Genomic DNA, 27,408 nt, shown 5'->3' with positions numbered 1-27,408 from the left:
TCAAAACCATTTAAAACCATTTGAAACCACCATGTAGTCGACTTCATATCGTATTGAAATTAGTTTGCGAAGTAAATTTCAGGTTGCCAACTCCATTTGGTAAAATGTTGCGGAAATTTCAAGTTTCGAAAATTTACTGTAGGTTCCAGTAATTTTCAAAAAGACGCCGGAGGCTCCAAAACGATTTGAACGCACCTAAGTCGTCTTCAGAGGGTGTTAAAATTTGAGTGTATAGTAAATTTCAGCTTTCCATCTCCATTTTGATGAAATTTTGTGAAAATTTGAAGTTTCAAAAATCTGATGGAGGCTCCAGGAATTCTCAAAAAGTCGCCGGAGGCTCCAAAACGATTTGAAATCCCTTTGCAGTTGACTTCTTACCGTATTGAAATTAGTTTGCAGAATACATTTCAGCTTTCCAACTCCATTTTGGTGAAATTTTGTGGGAATTTCGAGTTTCGAAAATCTGCTGGAGGCTCCAGAACTCCTCAAAACGGTTTGAAACAGTTTCCAATCGATTTGGCATGTCGAAAATAGGGTGTATCCTAAATTTCAGCTTTCTTGGTCAATTTGGTAAAATTTTGATTTTTTCCTTCATTTTTGGCCTAAATTTGATTTTCAAAAATTCACTAAAAATCGAAAAACGCACTTTAGCACTTGAAATTTTGACAGGTGATAAATTTTTGCTAGATCTTTTGATCTACCTTTGTACAGTTTGAAAAATTTTGTGCAAGTCCTATGTTGGAACACAAAATCTGTAATTTCGGCTGACTTGTCAATCAAAATGGCCGCCATTTTGTATGTAGTGCCACTTTTTTTTTAGTACAAGGGCTAGAAATGTTCCTTAGGACTCCCCCTTTAAGAAAAAAGTTGTCCCGGAGGATCGACGGGGGGGGGGTGCAATTTATCCTTAAGCGGGCTCCCCGACTATTAGGGTGTAACTAAATTTCTGAGAACATTTCGCAGAGGCCCCCCTCCCCGTTTTTTTCCTATGAATTTTTAAAATTTTGATGACACCCCCTAGCACTAGCAGCCTTTAAAAAAGGGCTAGAGGGCTGCGATTTGCACCATTGGTCATCCCTTCGAAAGGTCTTTCCATAGGAAAAAGAGCGTTAAAAGCACTCCAACATGTGCAGAGATCTCCGGCTTTCATACTCGGAGGTTTCCTCGGTGACGTCTGCGCTGCAGAATATTTATGCAAACTTCAATACCTATGTATTTGAGAAACTAGAACACCTTGTATACGTATGTCGTATGTGGTGCTATTGTCGATCTATCACATCATAAGATCTTTGTAAACAGGGCGTATGCATGCTCGGTGAATTGGCAGGGTCAAGGTAGCAGTTACAGCGCCTTTTGTTAAAGAATAGAGACTGATTTCGTGATATTGGTCTTCGGATCTCGTTCACTATGCTGTGTAACACCAATTACCAACACTCTCGCGCCAACCAGTAGGAAATTTTGGACGACGGGTGTAGCTCAGGAGGACAGGGCAGGGGCTAGTAACGTTTACACTAGAAACCTATTATGTAAACTATCATTAAGAAATGATCTGACACGAAAACGAACGCCGCTCTACTCGTATACCGCATCGTCTCTCATACAGAACCGGTTCGAGCATGCAATTTTTTCTCACATTATCTCTACAGGTAACTGGTAAAGTACTCGATATGTAAGATACACCGCGAGAAAAATAATAGAATATCGCGGAATGGCTGCAAATATTTGTACCACGAGCGAGGTAGTATATTGCATCATAAACGTACCAACTCAGCTTCTGGGTTCTGCGGTAATAATGGCGGGAAAATTAAAGCGAAGAGTTGAAGACTCGATTACAATTTGCATGCGATGGTCGCGATGGAGGTTAATTGGTTGATTAGGGGGCTCGCTGTTGTTATATGTACTCGTAGATGGCACGATACAGCGGTTAATATACTTGTCGCTGTATTACGATAACAATTGTTTGTTAGTTTACGAAATCGCACCTAATTCACGAATACGAGTGCGAATATGCGTAGGTTACAGTGGTTGAAGGTTGTACTCGTATCGTGTATGTGTAAGCATGTATGTACTATAGTATCACACGGTGTACCCTTTAGTACACATATTTCGCTACAACACACCTACGTGTAGAATTTTTTTTTCGAGATATGGCCACTAGCACGGGTGCCAGCTGTGCATGGTGACAGTTAGAGATAAGCTCGATACTCCGAAATAGGTCAAAGGCGATATAAAGTAGACTGAAAAGCGAAGCCTTCGAATATTATCGAGTCACTAGTGATAAGAAGTACATAAGAACTTTTTTAAAAAAGAATTACCTCTTCCGAGTAGTACTGAAGTACTTTTTAAAAATTCAAGTTTGGTCAGCTCAGTACAATTAGATCAAAATTATTTGGGGAATCAAGCAAGGTTTCTTCTTGAAAAGTGACGCAGAAATGAGATATTTTCAATTGGGGTTTTATATAAGAAGCCTATGGGGGTGGGGGGGGGTCTTAAAAAGGGGATCGTTTAGAAGAAGTCTGGACAAAAAACTGTAATTTTTTGGATAAATTGAATGTTGTTCATTTTTAAAATTGTGAACATTTTTTGACACTACACGTTCAAAAGTTTTATTTTTAAATTCTTATTACACATGATTTCTTCAAAAAAAAAAAAAAAAAAAAAAAAAAATAGCAAAAAGTAACCAAAAAAGTGACAAATTGAAATATTCTGGTTCTTACTTTTAAAAATTTGAACTATTTTGAAACTTTTTGATAAAAAAGCGAGAATTTTTAACAATTTTCAGCAACAAACTGAGAATTTTTGCAATTCTTGTAAAAAAAAAAAAAAAAAAAACTCTTCTGGCAAAATAAAACAAAACTCAGACAATTTTAACCAAAGGAAGGCCCTTTTAACAAATTTTTCAAAAAAAAGCGAAAGGCTATAGGTGGATAAGTATGGCAAATTTGCCCCCGAGAGCTTCAGGGTTGATATTTGCATGGAAGGTGGGTACCCTTGAGCACCTTCCGTCACGAAAGTTTCAGACCCCCAGACCCCCCCGTTTTTGAGAAACCCCCCCTTTTATGAAATTACAATAGAAATTTTTTTCTCAGCCCCATGTGAACCGATTTTTTCGATTTTTTGGTATGTTGTGAACATCCATAAGAGGTATCCCCACAAAAATTTTCGCCCCCCTCCCCCCATATTTACCCCCCAAAATGACGTTTTTTAGCTTTATTTGCCCGTTTTAGCAATGATCATGATTCTGCACAAAAATGGGAATAGCATTTTTAAATGTGTTTTTGACCCCTACAAAACATATATTTTTTTCAAAAAAAAATTTTTGGTGGGTCGTGGTCAAAAATTGAAAAAACTAACAGAGGGGGTAAAAATGAATTCTGGTGTAAATTATTGTTTTTGGTAAATGAGGTGTCGTTTCCATATGAATCGAACCCCCTCAACACGAATATGACGTCCAATTTAATGCTACCCTCAACCACACCCCTCCAGTGCCTCTGCCCCCACCTCAATTTTTACTATTATATTAAAAATTGAGCTATATAATAATATTGGTGTCGTTCTCATATGAATCAAACACCCCGAACACGAATATGACGTCCAATTTAATGCTACCCTCAACCACACCCCTCCAGTGCCCCTGGCCCACCTCAATTTTTACTATATCAAGAATTGAGCTATTTTCACAATGTTGGTGTCGTTTTCATATGAATCAAACCCTCCGAACACGAATATGACATCCAATTTTACTCTACCCTCATTCACACCCCTCCAGTGCCTCTGCCCCCACTTCAATTTATACTATTTTAAAAGTTTTGATATTTTCATAATTTTGGTGTCGTTTTCATATGAATCAAACCCTCCAAACACGAATATGACATCCAATTTTACTCTACCCTCATTCACATCCCTCCGGTGCCTCTACCCCCTCAATTTTTACTCTATTAAAAGTTGATCTATTTTCATAATGTTGGTGTCATTTTCATATGACTCGAATACCCCGAACACGAATATGACGTCCCATTTAATGCTACCCTCAACCACACCCCTCCAGTGCCTCTGCCCCCACCGCAATTTGTACTATTATATTAAAAATTGAGTTGTATAATAATATTGATGTCGTTTTCATATAAATCAAACACCCCTAACATGAATATGAAGTCCAATTTAGGTCTACCCCCATCTACTCCCTTTCAGGCTACAGCCAGCTCCTCGAAAATGTTAAAGTTTGACCCTTGCGATGTCGCTAAGTTTTCAACCTTCGTGAAACATACCTTTAATAGTAATTGATTTGATTTGAAGTAATTATTGGTCGAGGATTGATCTGAGTTGGCTAAAAATTTTATTGTTTAGGTGGGGGAAGAGGCACTGTAGGGGTGTGAATGAGGGTAGAGTAAAATTGGATGTCATATTCGTGTTCGGAGGGTTTGATTCATATGAAAACGACACCAACATTGTGAAAATAGCTCAATTCTTGATATAGTAAAAATTGAGGTGGGCCAGGGGCACTGGAGGGGTGTGGTTGAGGGTAGCATTAAATTGGACGTCATATTCGTGTTCGGGGTGTTTGATTCATATGAGAACGACACCAATATTATTATATAGCTCAATTTTTAATATAATAGTAAAAATTGAGGTGGGGGCAGAGGCACTGGAGGGGTGTGGTTGAGGGTAGCATTAAATTGGACGTCATATTCGTGTTGAGGGGGTTCGATTCATATGGAAACGACACCTCATTTACCAAAAACAATAATTTACACCAGAATTCATTTTTACCCCCTCTGTTAGTTTTTTCAATTTTTGACCACGACCCACCAAAAATTTTTTTTTGAAAAAAATATATGTTTTGTAGGGGTCAAAAACACATTTAAAAATGCTATTCCCATTTTTGTGCAGAATCATGATCATTGCTAAAACGGGCAAATAAAGCTAAAAACGTCATTTTGGGGGGTAAATATGGGGGGAGGGGGGCGAAAATTTTTGTGGGGATACCTCTTATGGATGTTCACAACATACCAAAAAATCGAAAAAATCGGTTCACATGGGGCTGAGAAAAAAATTTCTATTGTAATTTCATAAAAGGGGGGGTTTCTCAAAAACGGGGGGGTCTGGGGGCCTGAAACTTTCGTGACGGAAGGTGCTCAAGGGTACCCAACTTCCATGCAAATATCAACCCTGAAGCTCTCGGGGGCAAATTCGCCATACTTATCCACCTATAGCCTTTTTGAACATTTTTTGAAAAAAGTGAAACTTTGTGGAAGTTATTGAAAAAAACTAAGTATAATTTTTAGCAGTTTGAAACCTTTTGGAATTTTTTTGAGAAAAACGACAATTTTCAGCAATTTTGTAGACGAGCAAAATTTTTCACAATTGTTAACAAACAACAGTATGAAATTTTTTTTGACAATTTCTGACAAGAAGCGAGATTTTTTGAAAAAAAAGTGAGACTTTCTGAAAAAAACCGACAATTTTTGACAAACAGACGTATGAAAGATCAAATTTCTGAAACTTTGTAAAAAAAAAATCAACTTTGGGAACCAAAACGTAGAAAAAGTAGATACGTGCCCTGCAGGTACCTACTCCTGTGTAGAGAACGTTGAAAATTCGGAATGGCTCAATAGTTCTATTTTCACAAATTTAATAAACATACGAAAGAAACATACTTTTTCAGTTTTTCTCATCAATCTTTAAATATCTTGTTTGAAATTCATTACTCACCTGAAACAAAGAAACAAAATTCATGTTTTAATCATTGGTCAATAAAATTACAAAGTATACAAAGCATATACACAAAATAGTACATAAAATTTCGGGGCTCAGGGACTGCCTCACATTGGAATTCCTTTGTGTTGCAGGGCTGCATATAATTTTATGGAGGAGGTAGATCCATCACACTTGCGTCATGCCCATTGTCCATTTCTAGCATAATGCTCAATTCAAATGAATCAAAAAATGATCAAATTATTCTGAATTTTACTTCACGCAGAGCATAAAAAATCAAAATGTAGGTCTCACTTCGAAGTAGCCAAAAAATATCATCATGTAAAAATTTTGAAAAATTTGTACCACGTAAAAATTAATTGTGCCCTTTCTCCCCCCCCCCCCCCCTTTGAATTTCCTTGGGCCCCAAACAATGTAGGCATCAATGGAGCTTCCTTCCAGTGTTTACAAAAAAATGAAAAAAAATGAAGCCTGTAAAAATTGTAATTTTTGATCAGAATCTTTTCAATAATAAATTAATATGTACTCCCTTTTTCAAGAAAAATTCGCCCTCGATCTTTCAAACAAATTCTTGAAATGAAACAATTCAGCTACATACATATTTGGTGCTACGATATCAGAATTTCCAAAATGAAAGATATTCTAACCCCCCTCTACCGATCATCCCCTGTAAAACGATACATCTTGAGAGGCAATCGATTGGGATCCGTCCAGCTTCGTGAAATGGAGAAAATTTTGTTTTCAAATTTCCGAATGAACTCGGTACTTACATAAAATACAACAATAAAATATTTTTAAAGAGAACTTTATCCAATCAGGACTTATTTACTTGTATCGATGTTTTGCAAAGCTTATGTGACATACACGCCCATACAGATGTTATTTTTTATGAAACAACCGTCTGTTTGAAATTTTATGAATGTGCAGTAAATATGCGACAGATGTGAAAAGTTCTCATTTCATTTTTTTTTTTCTGTGCCGATGATGTACTAAGAAGAACGTGTCCAAATAAACGTTGCTCATAGTGGAGTGGGTGAAGAACAGAATAGATTAGCATTATAGGTCCCCTTTATGAAGGTTTTATTGCCCACCAAAAAATTCGCTGATATGGATTCGTGTCCATCAATTACCAAGATGTAAATTTTTCCAAGGTTTTTGCAATTTTTTTTCGCCAGGGTTTCGCGTCAAATTGCAATATTGATAAAAGTTTTCATGTTTTACGTGTACCTACTCGAATGTGATAAAATTTTAATTCTACAAATTTATTCGCGGTATGTAGGTTTGATGCATAAGTATTAAGTACGTACAGTATAAAAATATTCATGGTTATTTCGTCGAATGATCAAATGTGAAATTGTTTGAAAAATATTGGCAAATAATATTTTTCGTCGAATTTATACAAATTTTTATTTTTACGATCGCGTATTTATACGTTGTCAATGTATGACGAAGAAATTTTACACTTCTCGAAATGTTTTCTTATAGGAGTATTGTGATAAATATGTAAATATTACGTATTAGTTTCTCAATAACATGCAGATGCTTATTGTAATTATTGAAATTATTTCGAGAGAAATTCCATTAAAGGAGTCTGGAATCATTGATGGTAATGAATATACGTCATAAAACGTATATGCAAGTACATTTATTTTTGTTCATTCGTATTCAAAATTCTAAGTACATATTTATGTATAATTTTTAATTAAACGCGCGAATGACTCTCGATTGAAATTTTTGATTTTTTCATTATAGTACCTACTTCTCTCTATAACCTTCTTTTTTGAATTTTTTTTTCAATTTGCACGAGGTTCAAAATATAAACTGCATTTACTACCGTAACGCTAAATTACACTTTCCCTTCCCTTCTTCCACCAATTATTGACGTTGAAAACCAATTTCTCATGTTTGTATATTTCATTGCCACGTCTTGATTATTAATAAAACAGGTTTTTTCCAACATTCCATTCCATTTTCTCCTCCAGCTTTATTAAAAAATTTTCGGCAGACGAATTTCATTTGGAGTGTAATAACAAACGTGATGAATTTTTTCAAGAAGATATCGTTTGCTACTCGTACATACATAAGATATCATTTAATTTGTCATCCTATTTTTATTTTTCTTAATTAAAGTACAAATTAATTGTTTTCTCGAAACGTTTAATTAGTTTTTATTAAATTGTAGGAAAAAAAGGGGGCGTAGAATATTTCAAAATTTAAAACGAAAATGATAAATTTCGAAAAACGCGTAAAAAGATGAAAAGAATACTCGCGAAACAATTGGCTCTTATCGAAAGCTGTTTCGCAGACGTCCTTGAATAGGCATAAATTTCTGCAGCGAGGTTTTCTCTCAGCAAAACGAAAAAAAACCACTCGCTTCGGATTTGAAAATGAAAATGCTGTCCAAAATAAACTCGACAGCTTTAGCCAACTATTCGAACATATTTCAAACATCAGCTTTGGTGAAAATTGTAGCGAGGATTTAAAATGAAATTCGAGATATTTCGCAAAGTATACCTATACGTTTGAAGGTCGCTCGAAAATTTCGAATTCCATCTCACCCAGCTATAAATTAAATACAAATAAGTTGTGTAAAACTCGAACGAGAACGAGCTAAAAAAAAAAAAAATGACGAAGAAAAACACACAGCTAGAATTTCGAAATTATAATGTTTGTATAATAATTATGCGAAAGGCTGATTTTGAAATAGTACGTAGGTTGATGAAAATTTACTTTTTTTCATTGGTATTGTACCGATAATCTTTCAGACGAACGGTGGCAGAGAGAAGAGATTATGAGACCTTGACTCGAGTGACTTTTTTCATGTTTTTGATATAGCTGTGTAGTAGCCATTTTACTTATGGGTATGCAAATCAGTGTTGGCCATAACGATATTTTTTTTTGTTCCGTTATTTCGTTACGTTACAAAATTTATATTTTTTAGTTACGTTTTTCGTTATGGTATTTTGTAACGAAAAAATTGCTGTAACGGTATTTTTCGTTACACCTGTATTTACATTTTTTCGTTACGTTATTTTCGTTATTTCCGTTACAATTTTTTCGTTACAGAAGTGTTTTTTCAACGTATATTTTGATGTAAAATGCATTTGTGGCGGAAAAAATGTGACAAAAATAACGAAAATAACGTTACAAGAAGGTTCAAATACCAGTGTAACAAAAAATATAGCGTTACAGCACTCAAAATCAGACAAATGAAAACACTGAAAACTCATTTTAGTCATTTTTTTTGACTTCACTTCAAATTTTCATAGCTAGAGCTACACAAATCAGAGTTTTTTAAGGGTTTGTTTTGTAATTTGTAACTAAAAAAATAACGAAAAAGGTAACAAAATTTTTCCGTTTTTTGTTACGTTACTTTCAGAAAAATATCGTTACGTTACGTTTCAGTTACACAACATCACATGATTAAAATAACGTTTTCGTTACAGTTCCGTTACCTGTAACGAAAAAAATTTCGTTATTTTCGTTTTTCGTTACAGTTACCGTTACGGGACGCCAACACTGATGCAAATGTTGACATGTGTTACGTTACGTCAATATTCGATTCAATTTGCGAGTTTTTCAGCTCTCGCTGATAACTACTTTTGTCGACTCGATTAAACGTTTGAAAAATTGACTGGGTTGAAAGAGCAGTCGTCGTGATTTACCGTAATCCCAATCAAAGGTTCCCTGCGGTGAAATTTTGAAATTAGTTTATTAATTTTCGACTCGTACGTAGCATGTACGAGGTTGCTCGGTTTATTTATTAAGGTTTTATTCGCGATGTGATCTGTATGCGCGTATACTTTTCCGGTTTACAGGTTCCCATTTATGGGTGAATTTAAATGGCTTTTTATTGCGGCGTTCGCTGAGCCTTCATTGATGTCATTAATGCGGAGGAGGGGCCGGGCCGTGTATAGGTACTTGGATGAATTCTTTCGTAATTAAGGACAGCTTTATTGTTATTTTGGACGAATGCGTACTCGTTGTTTTTCTGGTTTCTCCATGAATGGAAAGTATAACTCGCGGTGTAATTTGTTGGTGTGATGGAAGTGCAAGAAGACGTATTCATATTTCGATGTCTCGTTTCTGTTTTGCACATTGAACGTCTTCAAAAAAAAAAACTCCACTTTTATTCCAAAAAAATCATTTTGAACAACTCGATTTACGAGATGTTGGAAGGTACAAGTAATATCAAAGTTTTAAGATTTCACATCTGTTTGGACTCAAAAGCACGAGTTTCAGTGATCGTTGTGCAAACTGCTCTCGAAAAAAATACTATTCACAATAATTATCATCACACAATGCATATAGGAATATCACATATTCGTTCATTTATCGCAATCCCACGTTTGGATGCGTGTTTTTTTGCCAATCCATTAGTTTATTATCATCTGATTTTAAAACGAAAAATTATAGTTCTCTTATACGAGTACCACAGTCGCATGGGGATTATCATTATAATGGTGTTCTGTTTTGAAATTTCTACACAGTTTGATTAGATTCATTATACAGTATCAGAAATAGAATGCCTGAAAGAGGCTTTTCTGTGCATGGAAAAATGATACGCCAGATTACTTGTAGCTTTTGAAATGAATATGCTAGTCCTTGGTGTAGAAATATCGAACGAGAAGATTAGCTTTGGGAAATTAACACCCTTGTAAATAGGTAAGCTTGAGGTATGAAGTTGAAAGCGACGCGGAGTTGAATGTAAATTATTTTGCGATATTCCATTTCATCATTAAAATATCATTTTTTTTCTCGCCACGATGATGGTTTCGTGTGATCATATCATCAAAGGAATTTCTCGGAAGATGGAAAAAATTGATAAATTACTTGATCAAAACACTGTAAACGACAATTGTGTTAAAACTGTTGAAAAAAAAAATAGTGCGATTGTTTCAATATGAATTTTTCCAGATAAAAAAACAAAAATTGTTAAAAAGTCTCACCTTCTTTGCTTCCCGTCCCGCTTTCAAAATTTCAAAAAACTCCTGTTTTTCGCCACATTTCCAAAAAATCTTGTTTTTTGGCCGAATTTGGAAAAAATCCCTAAATTTTCGCCAGAATAGCTAAAAAGTCCCAAAACGCCTACTTTTTGGGCAAAAGTACCCTTTTCTTTCGCAATTCTCTTGAAACTGCTCCTTTTCTGTCAAAAATTGTCAAGAAATCTTGACTTTTCTTGCTAAAATTTCCCAAAAAGATTCCTACTTCTACGTCAAAATTGTCAGAAATTCTAGGGAAAATTCTTGTTTTTTTGCAGAAATATGATTCGTTAAAACTGCTGAAAATTCTCTACTTTTTGGGCCAAAATTTCCGAAACATCCTGTTTTTTGCCAGTTTGCAACAAAGCTCTATTTTTTTTGCCAAAAATGAATGAAATTTCATAAAATTAACTAAAAATTCTAGCCAAAAAATATTTGATAAAAGTCTTGCTTTTGTGTTCAAATTCACAAAAATTCGTAACTTTTTCACCACAATTTCCAAAAAAAAAAACTTTTTTTTTTGTGAAACTAGTCATTTCTCGACTTTTAATTCCGAAATTCCCAATAAATCTCACTTTTTATGAAGTGACCAAAAATCCTATTTTTTTGGTCAAAATAGCCGAAAAGTCCATTTTTTGCCAAAATTTCCAAAACGTTCCTATTTTTTTCCATTACTAACCAAAAAGTTACAAATTCTTGCAAAAATGTTTTCATACCTATTTCTACTTTTTTGTGCAAATTTGTCAAAAAGTTCTGTTTCTTCAACAAAAATTTCCCACGAATACGTAAGTGTTTCAAAGTGCCAAGAATTTTTGAAACCTTTGCAAAATTTACCAAAAAATCAAGTTCATTTGCTAGTTTTTTCCTAAAAGCTGCCAAAAAATTTTGCATTTTGGCCGAAAATGCTTCCTTTTTTGCAGAAATTCTCTGAAAGTATCTACTTATTGCTTTTTTTTTATTCAAACTACATTTTTTTTTAAAATCTCAAAAAAAACGTCCATGTTTATTAGTCAAACATTGCCAAAAAGTCTTCACAGTTCCCCCCAAAATTGAAAAAATCCTACTTTTAGGTCAAGGTTGCTAAAAGTTTTTGCTTGGTCCAAAATTGCCAAATACTCTGAAAGTACTTATTGCTGTTTTTTTATTCAAACTACATTTTTTTTTAAATCTCAAAAAAAACGTCCATGTTTATTAGTCAAACATTGCCAAAAAGTCTTCACAGTTCCCCCCAAAATTGAAAAAATCCTACTTTTAGGTCAAGGTTGCTAAAAGTTTTTGCTTCGTCCAAAATTGCCAAATACTTGGAAATTTTGATAAAAAAGTCGAAGATTTGCTAAAAATAATTTTTTTGACTAAATAAGCCACAAAAAAATCGGGGTTTCTGCCAAAATTACAACAAAATCCATGTTTTTCTTATTTTTTGGCCAAAGTTTCCAAAAAATCTACCTTTTTTGCTCAACTTGCCAAATAATTCTTACTTTTTTGATCAAAGTTTTCAAAAAGGGCTGGTTTTTGACAAAATTGCAACAAAACTTTCTAATAGTCAGAATTTTTCAAAAAATTCTGTTTACTGTCAAAATTGCAAAAAATTCCTACTTTTTTACAAACAACACCCCCTCCCCCTCCCTCCATCTACACATGAAAAATCCTTTCAATTTTGCAATTTTAGTTGAAATTTTCCATTCAATTACTTGTTTGCTCACTTTTTCTAAATATTTTGAAATGCAAAATTTCGCTGAGGGATGAATTTTGCTACCCTCGTCCCTCCGCCTTTCCTCAATTGGAAAATTTGAAAAAATAACCAGCTAGAATTGCTACTTATTAGCTACCTTGTAAATTATTGGCTCGAGTAAATTTTAAAATTTCAATTTTTGGTCCAAAAAAATGAATTGTTCTATTCATGAGAACTACTTTTGCATCAAAATCAATATTTTTGGGGTTTCATTAAAAATCAAATTTGGGAGGCCCAAAAGCCACAAAAAAGGGAGAAACGTTCACCAGATCCATCCGGATACCTCAAATTCGTATTTAGGGCATCGAAAACCCCCTCTGCATTTTCCCTTATAACCCCATTAATGATCTGACCATTATATTTCGAGCTAATTCTCCTGAACTAAAGAGCCATGCCAGAGGGAACGAAGACATACACTATGTAGCTGTCTACGTGCCAGCTAAACGCGAATCAATAAAATGTATGTACGGGTATTTTCGTTCGACACAACGTAAATGTAATCGTAATTCTTGTGCTTGTCAATTGAGTACACAACACAATCGCAGTAGGTATGTGATGGGTAATGTATGACTATGAATAATGAATAGGTACGAGTACAAATATAAGTACGAGTACTACTGGTATAAACCAAGAAGACGAGTACGCGAACATGGCGATTATGCAATGTGTATATCGTACGAGTACTCGTATATGTATAGCAGAACGATCGTCGATCAACCATCAAAAACCAGCTCTGGACTAACGAAAACGATCAAGATACGGTAGCAACAGTAAACGCCAAACGGATAACCCGGTAGTAGAATCTACGCTACATGATGCCACAGCCACATACGCGAGAAATATGTATATTGCGGCGGGTCAGGAGGGATGGGGCCGGGGGTAAGATTCAGGAGAGAACTCGGAGCGATTTTTTTCAACAGGTCTCTACGGTCTTTTGATAGTATAAACAAAAAAATAATACGAACAGACACAGGCACAGAGCAAAGAAAAAACAGGTCACATCTGAAAAGACCTACGTAACCAAACTAGTTTCTCTAAGGTAAACTGAACACTAAACAATAAACATACAAACGAATATACTCATCACGATCACCTATGGTTCGGTTTCATCTACTCCTCTACTCGTAGTACATTAGCCAGGCATATGACGACGCTGACGCTGATGACGTTCCAGTATTCATAAACCATGTACCACGAACAATGGTCGGGAAGAATATTAAAATGTTAATGAAATTTTGGGTTGGTGGGTTCCATCGCGAAGACGAAGGCGTTATCACGACTGTCATCTTTTCGAACACGTCTTATACATATACATTTACATACATATTAATAAAGCTAAGTGTAAGTAATTATCGCATGCATATGCTGTACGCGTATTATCTGTGCTCTAGTAGCAATATTTCCTACTGTACTAAAAACCTATTACGATACCACAACCTCAAATCAACGCGAATCATCGCACAAATACGTGATGGTCACCGTCGAGCGTCGGTCAGGTTACTTGTAAATTGGAGACAAAGGGAAACCTCTGGTTTAAGAGAATCGAAACAAATAACAATGCTTACTCATCGATAAAGCCCGGACGTAAATCCCGAAATACCACGATCCACGATCTGCCAATTCTGGCACACCCGACACAAATAATATGTATAATCTACACAACGACGTACGATTACGAGTATGTCGTCGTCGCCAAAATCAAAACCAACACTCGTTTACATTCGCACGATTACGATGCACCAACGTTAACTGCAGAGTAAGCACAAGTATACTACGAGACAACAAAGTGTTCGGTGAAAAAAAAAATACACGAGTAATAATCATTCGGTGGGTAAGTATGTACTCGTATAAGTAGAAGTACACATACTTTTATTTATTGATCTTCGTGTACGACGACTATAAGGTCGAGCTTATACGGTCTTCGGGGAGAGTGTTAAAATTTACAATTACAATTTTCTAACCGATCGATTAAGTTTTACGATCGGCCTCGCTCGTCGCGTACTATTTTTACGTGTCATGCCAATGCACACCACCAAGCCAGAATGCCTGACGCCGGCACATACCCTCCCCCGGTCACCACATCTGCCCGGTTGAATCTTTATATTATCCATTGGGCATACCCGGAGATGTGCCGAACGTGCGGGAGGGGGGGGATCTCACCCCCTCCGGCCGCCAGACAGAAAAGTTGAGAATTTTCAAGAAAAATTAAGCGAGTTGGAGAATTTTGGGAAATTTGGGAAGAAACTGTGTAAGCAGAGTTCAAATGTTTTTGCTCGGGACAGCTCATTTTCACCAACCAAAGTTGAAGAGTAGAAAAATAGACTTCTCACAACAAAAATATGCCCAATGTTGTTTAACTCGAAATTTATCAACAAAAAAAGTCTCCAATGCATTTTAGTCAAACCTGCAAAGAATGCCCTATTTTTTTCTGACAGGAAGCAATAATACTAGTCCGGCATATGACAATAGGAGTAATTGCACCCCCCCCCCGCTCCATCGGGACAACTTTTTTCTTAAAGGGGTCCTAAAGAACATTTTAAAGCAAACTTGCCCCAAAAAAAGTTGGACTTACTTACAAAATGGCGGCCATTTTGATTGACAGGTCAGCCGAAATCGCAGATTTTGCGTTTCAACGTAGGACTTGCACGAAATTTTTCAAACCTTACAAAAGTAGATCGAAAGATCAGGCAAAAATTTATCACCTGCCCAAATTTCAAGAGCCGAAGTGCGTTTTTCGATTTTTGGTGAATTATTGAAAATCCAATTTAGGCTAAAAATGAGGGAAAAAAATCAAAATTTTACCAAATTGACCAAGAGACCCGAAATTTGGGATATACCCTATTTTCGACATGCTAAATCGATTGGAAGCGGTTTCAACCCGTTTTGAGCAGTTCTAGAGCCTCCAGCAGAGTTTTGAAACTCGAAATTCCCACAAAATTCCATCAAATTGGAGTTGTATAGCTGAAATTTATTTTAAAAACTAAATTCAATACGCTACGAAGTACTGCAGGTGAATTTCAAGTCGTTTTGGAGCCTCCAGCGACTTTTTGAAAATTCCTAACGCTTCCAGCAGATTTTTGAAACTTTAAATTTTAACAAAATTTCATAAAATGGAGATGGAAAGTCAAAATTTAGTCTGCACTCCTATTTTAACACCCTCTGAAGACGACTTCAGGTGGGTTCAACTCATTTGGAAGCCTCCAGCGACTTTTTTGAAAATTACTGGAGCCTCCAGTAGATTTTTGAAACTCAAAATTTCCCCAAAATTTCATCGAACTGAGATGGAGAGTCGAAATTCATTCTGCAAAGTGCAAACTAATTTCAATACGCTACGAAGTTGACTGCTGGTGGATTTCAAGTCATTTTGGAGCCTCCAGCAACTTTTTGATAGGTTGTATGGCGTTTTTTTTTTTTGGAAAATTGAAATTTCCCCACAGTAGCTGGAAGCTTCGAAGCCATTTGAAACCACCATGTAGTCTGCGAAGTAAATTTCAGCTTGCCAACTCCATTTAATAAATTAATGTTGCGGGAATTTCAAGTTTCAAAAATCTACTGGAGGCTCCAGTAATTTTCAAAAAAGTCGCTGGAGGCTCTAAAATAACTTGAACCCACCTGAAGTCGTCTTCAGAGGGTCTTAAAATTGGAGTGTTGAGAAAATTTTAGCTTTCCATTTCCATTTGATGAAATTTTGTGAAAATTTAAAGTTTCAAAAATCTGCTGGAAGCTTTAGGAATTTTCAAAAAGTCGCTGGAGGCTCCAAAACGACTTGAAATTCACCTGCAGTACTTCGTAGCGTATTGAATTTAGTTTTTAAAATAAATTTCAGCTTTACAACTTCAATTTGATGGAATTTTGTGGGAATTTCGAGTTTCAAAACTCTGCTGGAGGCTCTAGAACTGCTCAAAACGGGTTGAAACCGCTTCCAATCGATTTAGCATGTCGAAAATAGGGTATATCCCAAATTTCGGGTTTCTTGGTCAATTTGGTAAAATTTTGATTTTTTCCCTCATTTTTAGCCTAAATTGGATTTTCAAAAATTTACCAAAAAGCGAAAAACGCACTTTGGCATTTGAAATTTGGGCAGGTGATAAATTTTTGCCTGATTTTTCGATCTACCATTGTAAGGTTTGAAAAATTTCGTGCAAGTCCTATGTTGAAACGCAAAATCTGCGATTTCGGCTGACCTGTCAATCAAAATGGCCGCCATTTTGTAAATAAGGCCAACTTTTTTTGGGGCAAGTTTGCTTTAAATTGTCCCTTAGGATGTCCCCTTTAAGAAAAAAGTTGTCCCGGATGATCGGCGGGGGGGGGGGTGCAATTACTCCTATTGTCATATGCCGGACTATACGCTATGAAGACAATTTCAGGTGGATTTCAAGTTCAAATCACAATTTTTTCGAAAGAATGCCTCTTTGAGAATCCATATCTCCCCTCCAAAGGCACCTCCACGGCTAAAATCTTTTCCGAGCAAATTTCAATTCAAACTACAGCTATCCACTGAATTCTGTCAAAATTCTCTCAACATTTACATTTCAACGGTCCATTCCACCGATCATATTTTCTCGTTGGAGAAAGAAGCCATAGAAAAGCTCTCAAGACGAATGTATCGTTCTAGCTAGAGACACGAAGGTAAAACTTCGAGTTTTTTCAGTTACCATACAAGAATAGTAGATAACGATTACGTAGGCGTCCTCCGTCCTCATCAAACAAACGTCAGTTTGTTTATGCAAAATTGGCGAAATTCTTCGCCTTCTCGTCTCGCTTTCAATGCGCACAGCGCGCGGTACGATTCGATAAATAAAATTTGCATAATCTGCGAAGACGAAGACGAAGACGACGACGACGTTCTACTACAAATTTTTCATCATACTCGTACATCAAAAACGCCGTTGCCGCTTCAAGTTCACATTTAGTTCACATCCTAAACTGATGGTTTTATACCGTGCTGGAGAATAACGAGGGCAAACACGTCGTTATACACAATATTATGTTTCCAAGATGTATGGTAAATGGTAAATGGGAATCCCGACCGACATCATCGGTCGAAAAATTCACGTGTTTGTGATATATTGGTAAATTGATCGAAAATCACCATAATGAATCTTTTGTTCAGGGAAAAAACAATGCATACGTGTGATACCAGGTATCTGACAGCTAATACCAAACCTATTTCTACCTAATTCTCTTTCACATTCGTCGAGTTCATTTCGTCATCGCACATCACGCGTTGAAATTTCCTCATTCCTCCTCCCGTTTTCTTATAAGCGCGACTAATTTCTCCAACAACGTTTCAAACACTTCCTCGTCATAATGCTAAATTAACTGGTAAGGTGTGGCTATTTCATATTTGTTTGAAGAATTATTCACCTTCGTTTCTCCGTTAGAAGTACAGTACCCCTGCCTCATCTTTCCATCGTTGTATACGACGTAGGTACTACTTATTTACGTGTAAATCCACACCATGACGTGAAAATGTACTAGCACCTACATTTATGTATTTTGCTAAAGTTGAAAGGGAAAAAAGCTGAAAACCATTTTCGTCGATCTGATTGAAGGAATAACCAAAAACAACGTTGAGAGAGTGAGCATAACAGACAAAAATATCAACTAATTAATCAAAAATGAGATGGAGAAAAAACAAGATTGGTCCTTTTTGCAATATTGAAACGTCCTAGTTGTGTAATAGATAAATTTAGATAGATACAGCCAGGTTATCATATATCAGTACAAATAGAATATCTGAAAATAATTAAACTAATGATCGAACAATAATGATAATTTGCCCAGTGAATCACAGCTAACTGAGTCATTATATCGGTCATCATCTAGGTCATCCCTTCTTAATAATTTGAAAAACGAAAATACTAGAATGAAAAAAATCAAATTAGGTAGGTACATAAAAATTACGATTAATTTTATTGAAACGCTCGTAAAATTTTTCACAAGGTAATCTATAAAGAGCTCAATAAATGAGTCGAAGATTAATATTTTTCAAAATGAAACCAAAAATTTAGGATTAATTACGATATCCAAATATTTTCTTTCGAGTTCAAAAAATGTTTATAAATTAAATATTGTGTCAGGTGAGGAGCCCCCGCTATTAGTTTTCAAAAATGAAAAAAACATCTAGTTATTTCAAGGAGTTTACTACTTCTACACCAAAATTCCTCTAAATAATCACCTTTTCAAGGGACCCCCCCCCCCGTCCCACCATTCAAACAAACCTTTCATAGCCCACAAAAATAAATTAATTTTCAAATTTACAAATTTCCATTCATATTTTTCTATCAATATGTTCAGAATTTGACAGTAATTGGACAGCACAAAAAAAAGGCTGGAAAGGTGGTTCTAGTTCTGGTTCTGGTCTCAAAAAACTTTCAGAAATCTTCTACTTGATGGTTCTTAAGATTGTATGTAGTGTTTTCCAAATTTGAAATTTCAATTACAAAGTCTGAGAAACGTTGAATGGTTGGTGGTGGGGGATAAAATGAGTTGAAAGTTTTCATTTCAAAGTCTGACAAAGGAGGTATTCCATCTGACAGGACAATTTTCGAACTAGACAACGCTAAATCGAATGAGCTTAAGCTTGCAAAAATATACATCACATGTCAAAATTTCAACAACTAAAGTGCATTTTTCGACTTATGGTAAATTTTTGAAAATTAAATTTTGGCAAGTGACGTGAAGAAACTCAAATATTACCAAAATGAAGTGAACTAGAAAATTTTCGAGTCTCCGAATCGATTAGAAACATAAACCGCTCTGAACCGTTCTAGGAACACTAATTGGCAAAAAATTTCCAAGAATTTCAATTTTCTATCACATTATTTTTGAATTTGAATTTTTCGAGATTTGAAATCTAGTAAACATCTGAACCTACATTTCATTCCAGTTTTGTCATGATGTGAATCATTTTTCCATAAGCTTTCAAAGTTGCCATTAAAAGTAGGTACAAACTGACTGGAAAATTTTGGAAGTAAACCAAATTAAATATTGAAGGACCAGCCGATTCAGGTGCTCAAGTTCACTTTTCGATTTCTGGTAAATTTTTGAAAATTAAATTTAGCTCAAAAATGAGAAAAAACAAAATCCTACCAAATTGACCTATGAAAGGTGAGGTTTGGTGTACGTATGTAATTTGCTTTTAGTTCCCTGATTGATTTAAAACAATTTCGATTCCAACTTCCCAACTGCTTTGATTGTAATTTTTTGAAGACTTCAACTTCCAAAAATCTGCTGGAATCTCTAAAACTGCTACAAACTGTTCGAAACCGTTTTCAATAAATTCGAGAAGTCAAAAATAGGATACATAGAACATAAAAAAGTACATTATCACCCAGAATTTGCTAAATGCATTTTTCGATTTTTGGTCAATTTTTAAAAATTGAATTTGGGTCAGAAATGAAGGAAAATCAAAAGCTTACCAAATTGAACTAGAAAGATGAAAGGTATGTGTACATACTCGTATATTATACATTTCATCCCCTTCCCTTCCCAGAATCCTAAATCATTTGGAAACGGTTACGAACCATTTTAAGCATTCTGGAGCCACTAGCACATTTCTGAAAGTTGAAATCTTACACAAAATTCAACTCAGTGAAGCTTGAAAAGCTGAACTTTTCTTTATATCCTAATTCCCACATGCTGAATTGATTGACGGTGCTTTCAAGCCGTTCCAGAGCCCCTGAATGTGACCTCAAGTCCATTTCGACAGATTTGATGATTTTTTTGGAGGAGATCGAAATTTCCAAAAACCTGCGGAGGGCTATAAAACTTACCAAAAGGCTCGAATCGTTTGCAATCTTTTTTTGGGGAGGGGGAGGGAGGGTAAAAAATGCAGTACGCGCCAAATTTCAACTTTCTAGCTCAATTTGGTGAATTTTTTTTTCATTTATGATCTTTTGGTTTTCAAAAATTCGACAAAAATCGAAAAATGCACTCGAGCATCCGAAATTTGGGCTGAGGATGTTTTTTGCACGGTTCAAAAATTGTTCTGCCAGTTGGGATACCTCCCTTGAGAGCATTCTCGAATAGGCAGAGGTTAGGGTGAGACGTCAAAGGTATCCCTAAACAATAATATTTGAGACCAACGCCACTTTTTTCACTCGCTGAAAACGGGGAAAATAAAAATGAATACGAAATTGTCAAATCTTATCGTCAATGGCACTGGTAAGTGGCAATTAAAAAATTGAAAGGCGAAAAGAACTCGATCGGACACGATGCGATATCACGTCATGTGAAACGAAGGTAAGTATCGAGTAAAGTACACACGTACACATTATGCTTCAAGTGGGTATAATTACACGGGTCAGTTCGCGAATTGCGGTTCGTTTGAATATATCGAATTAATTAAACGAAATCGCGATAACGGGTATCTGAAAATAAAGAGTGATGCGAATCATCGCTATCGATCATAAAAAATTTACCACCATTATAGATTACAAGGTACGGTTATTCGAGCAGATTGATAGAGGTATTATCGAATATGCATTATTTATGTAAATTTCTGGGTACTTATTTAATATGTGTATACGAGAAATAAGTAGACCCAGTAAATATACATATAGAAGTTACACACAAGGTAAAAAAAAAATGTATAAGAATACGTATAGAAGAGGAAAAAAAATGATCTCAAATACCTTGTTTTCCCATTCCTTTTTGCAACCACTTGGCTAGCCATCGAAAAAACCTCCTGGCTAAGGATAAATTAGCGGCCGTTTCATCGGACGCTACCGCAGCGGCGGTCGCTAAAAATGGCGCCGTGGTTGATGACGAATTTGTCGACGACGAATTCGATGACTTGTCGACAGACAGGCTGGCATATAGCAAAGGCGAGATGACCGGTCTGTCACGGCTGCAAGGAGACATCCAAGTGGTGTGTTCGACGTGTTCGCGAAATTCGAATTTGTCCCAATTATCATAGACGGATATCTCTTCGTCGAGGTACAGATAAGTCTACGTAGGTATACTCTACTAGGTAACTATGTCGTATGTTGCTCTCGAATTTGAAGTTACCACTGCATGCCGCAACAACTTATCACATCGTTAAGCAGAATGATCTCGCGGCTGATTATTTCATCGTTTAATCGACTATATCGAGCTTCGAACGCTCTCGTGTAATCCGCGCCAACTGGTTACAATATACCAAAAACCATTCCATACACCTAGGCAAAAATTTCTCATCTTAATACGATTCGTGAATGCGATGTCGCTAATTATTAACAAACCATTGTACAAGTATAGATGCGGAGTGAACGCAAGAGCACAAAAATTCAAAAAAAATATACACAAAAATTGAGAGGAAATAGTCTGAAAAAAATAAGAACTGTAATGAAGAAGACTCAGTGTGGTTCAATCGAAAAATAATTTTTTACGACGCTTTCTCTGTGGCCATTGAGGACACGACTCGCGAGCATGCAATCTTACTAATTCCCACACAACTGCTGGCATCAATCCGAAACTTACGTAATCATTTTTCTACTCACACGAAGACACGTACTCGTACTCGTACTCGTACTACTGGCAACCTATTGACGAATGATTCAAGTTCACATATACGAGATAATTAATTGCAATTACCAATCCAGCTAGCTCGATTGATTTCGTGTCGGCGACGCGACGGCCATTTCTAACAGTACATAATTCTTGTGAGTATACATCATGAAATGAAACCAACAGAGAATAGAATAAGCATGTACAGGAAAAACTACCACAGACAGGCACACAAATAGATAGGTAGGCACTGGGACTCCGGAGGTACGTCTGAGCACCAAAACTAATTAGCCAGAGGAAGAGATACCACATACATATAAATAGACAGACTCGAAGGCAGCATAATATGTATGCGTATTACATCGTTATTACGAAGATGGCAGATTGCAATACGAACATAAAAAGTGTATTGTAAGACTGCAACAATAATTCGTTGGAATACAAATACAATGTAATATCTTTCTAGCTATTGTCACGGTTCGTATTAAGGCTCTCAGGCTTCCACATTAGCTCTTCTTACTCTCCAGTCACTATTTTATAACAGTTCACACAAGTACAAGTGCTGGCAAATCTAGATCTTACGAGTCAGTGTTTGAATCTACCAACATTCATCTCTCTATTTCTTCCACTTTACTTTTTGCAGTTTTTGTCATTCCATATTCGTTGCCTCGCAAAATATTTTGAGAAAATATCGCAAACTGTATCAATTTTGTGGCCCTTGGAGGCCTTTTTCCCATATTACAAAATATCATACGCATTAATTAAGTACAACTGCAGCAACTTTTTCTTAAAAAAAAAAAAAAAAAAAAAAAAAAGTGACTCGAGTAACCAAAAAACTTTGAAAAAGTAACCAAAAAGAAACCGAAAAAAATACCAAATACGAGCAAAACATTTTAAAGCAGAAAAACTTACGAAAAAAAAAACTCGATCGAGACTTCAACAATTTCTGTTAAAAGCAGAACATTTAGGAAATTATTGACAAAAGAGTGACACATGATCGCAATCTTTGTCAAAAAAAAAATTGTTTCGTAAATTTATTTATGGTTAAAAAATTACGAATTTTGGCAATTTTCTACAAAAAGCGAGACCAACAACAGATTTGGGAAAATTTTAAGGAAAAAAAGATACTGATTTTTGGCAGAAAGCGAGACGTTGACAATTCTAGCATAAGGCATGACTTGACAAAAAAGTGAAACGTTTTCAAAATTTTCAGAAAAAAAAGATAGTTATTTGTATTTATTTGCAATTTTTGATAACACAATGAATCTGATATAATTTTTGGTACAAAACAAAACTTGAGACAATTTAGGTATAGCAAAAAATAAAACTTTTCAAAACGTGAGAATTTTCAGCAGTTTTTGAGAAGATGCAAGATTTTGACAAATTTGAATTTTATAGCAAATGACAGCGCTCTTTGGCAACTTCTAACAAAGAAAAAAAGCCAAGACTTCTGGCTGAATTTCGGGAAAAAGTGAGACGAGCATTATTGGAAACTTTTCGGTAAAAAAGAAAATTTTTATGCAATTTTATGCATTTTTGGCAAGAAGTAAGAATTTGACCATGTTCAAAAAAGACCAGTGTTTTTAAGCTATTCCGGGGGAGGGGGAAGCATGACTTTTGGGCAATCTGTTTCAAAAAATAACTTTAGAATTTTTGGGAAAAAAGTTGAGCATTATTGGGAACTTTTTGGTAAAAAAGAAAATTTTTATGCAATTTTATGCAATTTTATGCATTTTTGGCAAGAAGTAACAATTTGACCATTTCAAAAAAGACCAGTGTTTTTAAGCAAATCTGGGGGGGGGGAGCATGACTTTTGGGCAATCTGTTTCAAAAAATAAAACTTTGGAATTTTTGGCAAAAAGTGAAAATTTTAAGTAGTTTTTGTTGGCAAAATTGGAATCGTAACCGTAACGAACTATGTTCGGTAATTTTTAAGTTTTTATTTTTTTATTAAAAATAAAATTCGTTTCGCGAATTCTAAATATCGCTGGTTATGTTTTTAATGAAATTTTGCTCTTTTCGTAAAATCGCGTAAACTGTTGGCTGTTAAATTATCGTCGTATATTCGTTGTTTTCGTTATGTATATAAGTTCGTCGCGTTATTATTGATTTAATCGTCGAGTTGTAAAGTTATCAAAGTCGAGCATAAGCTCTTTGTTGTTGTTATTGATCTTAGGGTCAATGACCGAGTCAATAAAATAATTCTTTAATTTTGTTAGAGTCTTGTTTTATGTTTTGTCGTATGAGTAGTCAGATATTTCCCAGTTCGTAGGGAATTTATCGTACATGGTAGCGTGAGCGTGGTTGGTGAAACGCTCTGTAGTTCGACGACGATTTGGATCCTGTGTGGAATTGCTCGTTCGTGTATCCGGCTTGTGTAGCTGTCTGATTTCTTCGAATTCGACGACGAGTTGTAAATGCTGTCCTATCTCCGATCAGGGAAATCTGTGACGAGAGACGATTCAGAATCCGACGACGGTAGTAGTAGTAGTAAACGTAGTTCAGGTCCTTTTCTAGGCTTCGAACCTGAAAGTCAAAGTCAACAACAAAGTACCGTGGCTAATTCAGCTACGATTAATTCGAAAAGTGGTGACTTATCTGAGTCAAATCAAAGTTCCGGCGACGCTAACGCAGCTGGTACGAGTAGTTCTGGTTCTGGTGAACAAGCTGATCCTATCGATCCCGTTCTTCCTTCGTCAAATCTACCATCCGGTCCTCCACCTCCTCCACCTCCTGGTCCATCCGACGACGAGTCCGAAGGTAGTGAAAGTAGCGACGACGAGTCCGACGACGTAGCTGTAGAATCCGATTCGAGTAGTTCGTCGAGTGAAAATATGTTCGGTGCCGGTGATAATCGTGTAATGGAGTCGATGGTCTTTCGCGGTACGGGCTTCGTGTCCTGGAAAAGAAAAATCAAAGTTATTTTGGCAGCCAAAGGACTTCAGACCGCAATTTTAGAAGTAAATTCGTTATCGTCGCGTAAAAAAGCGAAAGCTTTAGAAATTTTAATTAGGCACGTAGCTGAGAACGTTTTCCGACTGGTCAAGGAGACAGAGGATCCGTACGTATTCTGGACGGAGCTCAACTCCTTGTACCAGGCGGAAAACCAAGCAGCAATTATCGACTGTCGAACTCGTATTTCGAAGATTGTCATCGATATGTACAAAGGTCCGAAGGAGTTCTTGGAGGCATTTTATACGTTAATCAACGATATGGAGAGTTTGGACGTGAAGTTGACTCCATCTGAGATCTATACGTATCTGATCAATGCGTTAGGCAATTCGCCGAAGTATGAATCAGTGCGTATGACTGCTCAAGGACTGGTTCACGTCACAGCTGGAGACCCAAATCCAAAGTTAATTTCATCGTTGCTTTTGAGTTTGGAAGATACCTCGAAGAACTCCTCGACTTCGAAGAGTTCGACAAGTACCGGTTCAGCAATGGCCGCATCCGATCAATCCGGTAATAATAATAAACGTAATCGTAATCGTAATAAATCGCGTAGTAGTAATTCGAACTCGTCCGGTAATTCGTCGAACGGTAACGGTGATCGTAGTGGTAATAATGGCTTCGTACAAGCCAAAGATCGTACCTGCTATAAGTGTCATAAACGGGGCCACATGGCCAAGTCTTGTCGATCCGCCGGAGGGAATTATAGAAACGATACCAACCCTCGGGGAAGTATCGTTTGCTATCGATGCAATCTAACCGGGCATATAGGTCGTAATTGTCCGCAGAACGGTGATTCGTCGCGTAATAACGGTGGTAACGGTTCGTCGAGTGGTACGTCGGGTACGTCTGGTACTGCAGGTTCGTCCGGTTCGTCAGGTCCTCGTCCGTCGATCGCGTTAGGTCTTTTTCCGTCGACTTCTGAAAAAAAGAAAAATTTCTCGTTAGAAGACAGTCGTAGTGGTAATATCGTAGATGATTTCGTTAAAAATAGAGTCGGTCGTAGTAGTTTCGGTGATAGTATCGCGATTTCAAATTTCGGAAATTCGCGTAACGTAAATATCGGTTCGAATTATTTTTTAGGTGACTCGACTGCTTTGAATCTCGGTGAAGAAAATGCATATGTCGAGACAAACGACGACGACGGCGTTGATTTTATCACGTTTGTCGTCGACAGTGGCGCGACGTCGCATTTTCTGAAACATCGTGGAGTCTTGCATGATGAGAGGAAAATAAACGAAAGTTTACAATCCGCTCATTGTGAAGTCTCTTTGATCAAAGAAGGAGTAGGTCGATTGAGAGTTCTAGCCGATGACGGAAACGTCTACTGGTTGAACGAGGTATACTACGTACCTAGTCTTTCTTTTAGTCTTCTGTCCGTGTCGAAAATCGTAGCGAATGGTTATCGTTTCTTCTTCGATGAAGATCCTCGTTTGGTCGATCCTGCGGGAAACATCGTGTCTAGATTAGTACTTAACGATAATGGATTGTATACGATTCAGTTTATGATTAATATACCTCCTATGTTGTACTCTTGTTCTGATTATTCATCTGCGTTGATTACAAATGATGTTAGCGACTCGACAAATGTAGGTAATACTTCGGCGACGATAGGTAATGATTCTGGTATTGGAAATTCGAATGTTTCAAGTGTAGGTATAGGAAATACCGGTACGTGCAGTGACAGTGATGTAAATCTGAAAAACAAAAAACAGATAAATAAATTAAAAGGTGAAGGCGACATCTGGCATCGTAGGTTGGCTCATACGAGCAAGACGGTGTTGGATAAGATTCCTGAGTTACGTGGATGTGATTGTCCACCTTTTAATCAATGTCAAATTTGTTGCAAAGCTAAACAGAAAAAACATACCTATGATTCGAGTAGGTATAGGTATCCAAATCCACTCGATCTTGTTCATATTGACGTAATGGGTCCTATTACAGAAGGACTAGAAGGCGAGCGATATTTGATTGGCTTCGTAGATGACTGTACGAGATGGGGAGTAACGTTCGGAATGAGAAGTAAAGCTGAAGTAGGTACCTACCTAAAAAAGTATGTCAATATTAGTGAAACGTTATGGAATACGAAGGTTAAGCGTATAAGGTGCGACAACGCTAGCGAGTTTATCGGAGGTACCTTCAAAGAGTTTGTCGATGAGAAAGGCATATCGATGCAGAACAGTGAGCCGTATGAGAAGCAGCATAATGGCACCGTCGAGCGTTTTTTCCGAACCATACAGGAAAAAATGAGAGCTCTGTTATACGAAGGCGGGTTAACGAATAAATTTTGGCTTTACGCTGCATACACGGCGAACTACATGTACAATCGTTTACCGCATTCTGCCTTGAACGATCTGTCACCGTACGAGCTGTGGAATCGCCGAAAGCCGGATTTATCGAGAGTGAGATTGTTTGGAAGCGTTGCACGAGTTCTGGTACCGCCTGAAAAGAGAAAGAAAACTGATGAGAAGTCGATCGATATGGTTTTACTCGGTTTTACAGAGACAGGTTATGTATTGTACGATGTTTTACGAAATA

At 36.5% G+C, this 27,408-nt stretch overlaps 1 protein-coding gene across 5 annotated transcripts in view; it reads right to left on the bottom strand.

Annotated features, from left to right (window-relative positions):
• trc (Serine/threonine-protein kinase tricornered) overlaps nucleotides 1–27,408 on the bottom strand; it is a 158,743-nt gene that overhangs the window by 103,438 nt on the left and 27,897 nt on the right. For 2 of the 5 annotated variants that reach the window (XM_065368352.1, XM_065368353.1), the window contains one exon: nucleotides 21,069–21,593. The exons of 2 other annotated variants lie outside the window; for them this stretch is intronic. In XM_065368352.1, coding sequence (XP_065224424.1) covers nucleotides 21,069–21,297 — 229 coding nt within the window. In that variant the 5' untranslated portion in view covers nucleotides 21,298–21,593. Of the gene's footprint in view, nucleotides 1–13,994; nucleotides 14,111–21,068; nucleotides 21,594–27,408 lie in introns of those variants that run through there. One more of the 5 variants, XM_065368356.1, reaches the window with a different exon arrangement.

Source organism: Planococcus citri, chromosome 5, assembly GCF_950023065.1.
Source record: "Planococcus citri chromosome 5, ihPlaCitr1.1, whole genome shotgun sequence".
Classification (NCBI taxonomy): domain Eukaryota; kingdom Metazoa; phylum Arthropoda; class Insecta; order Hemiptera; family Pseudococcidae; genus Planococcus; species Planococcus citri.
This window is presented reverse-complemented; position numbering and strand designations above follow the sequence as displayed.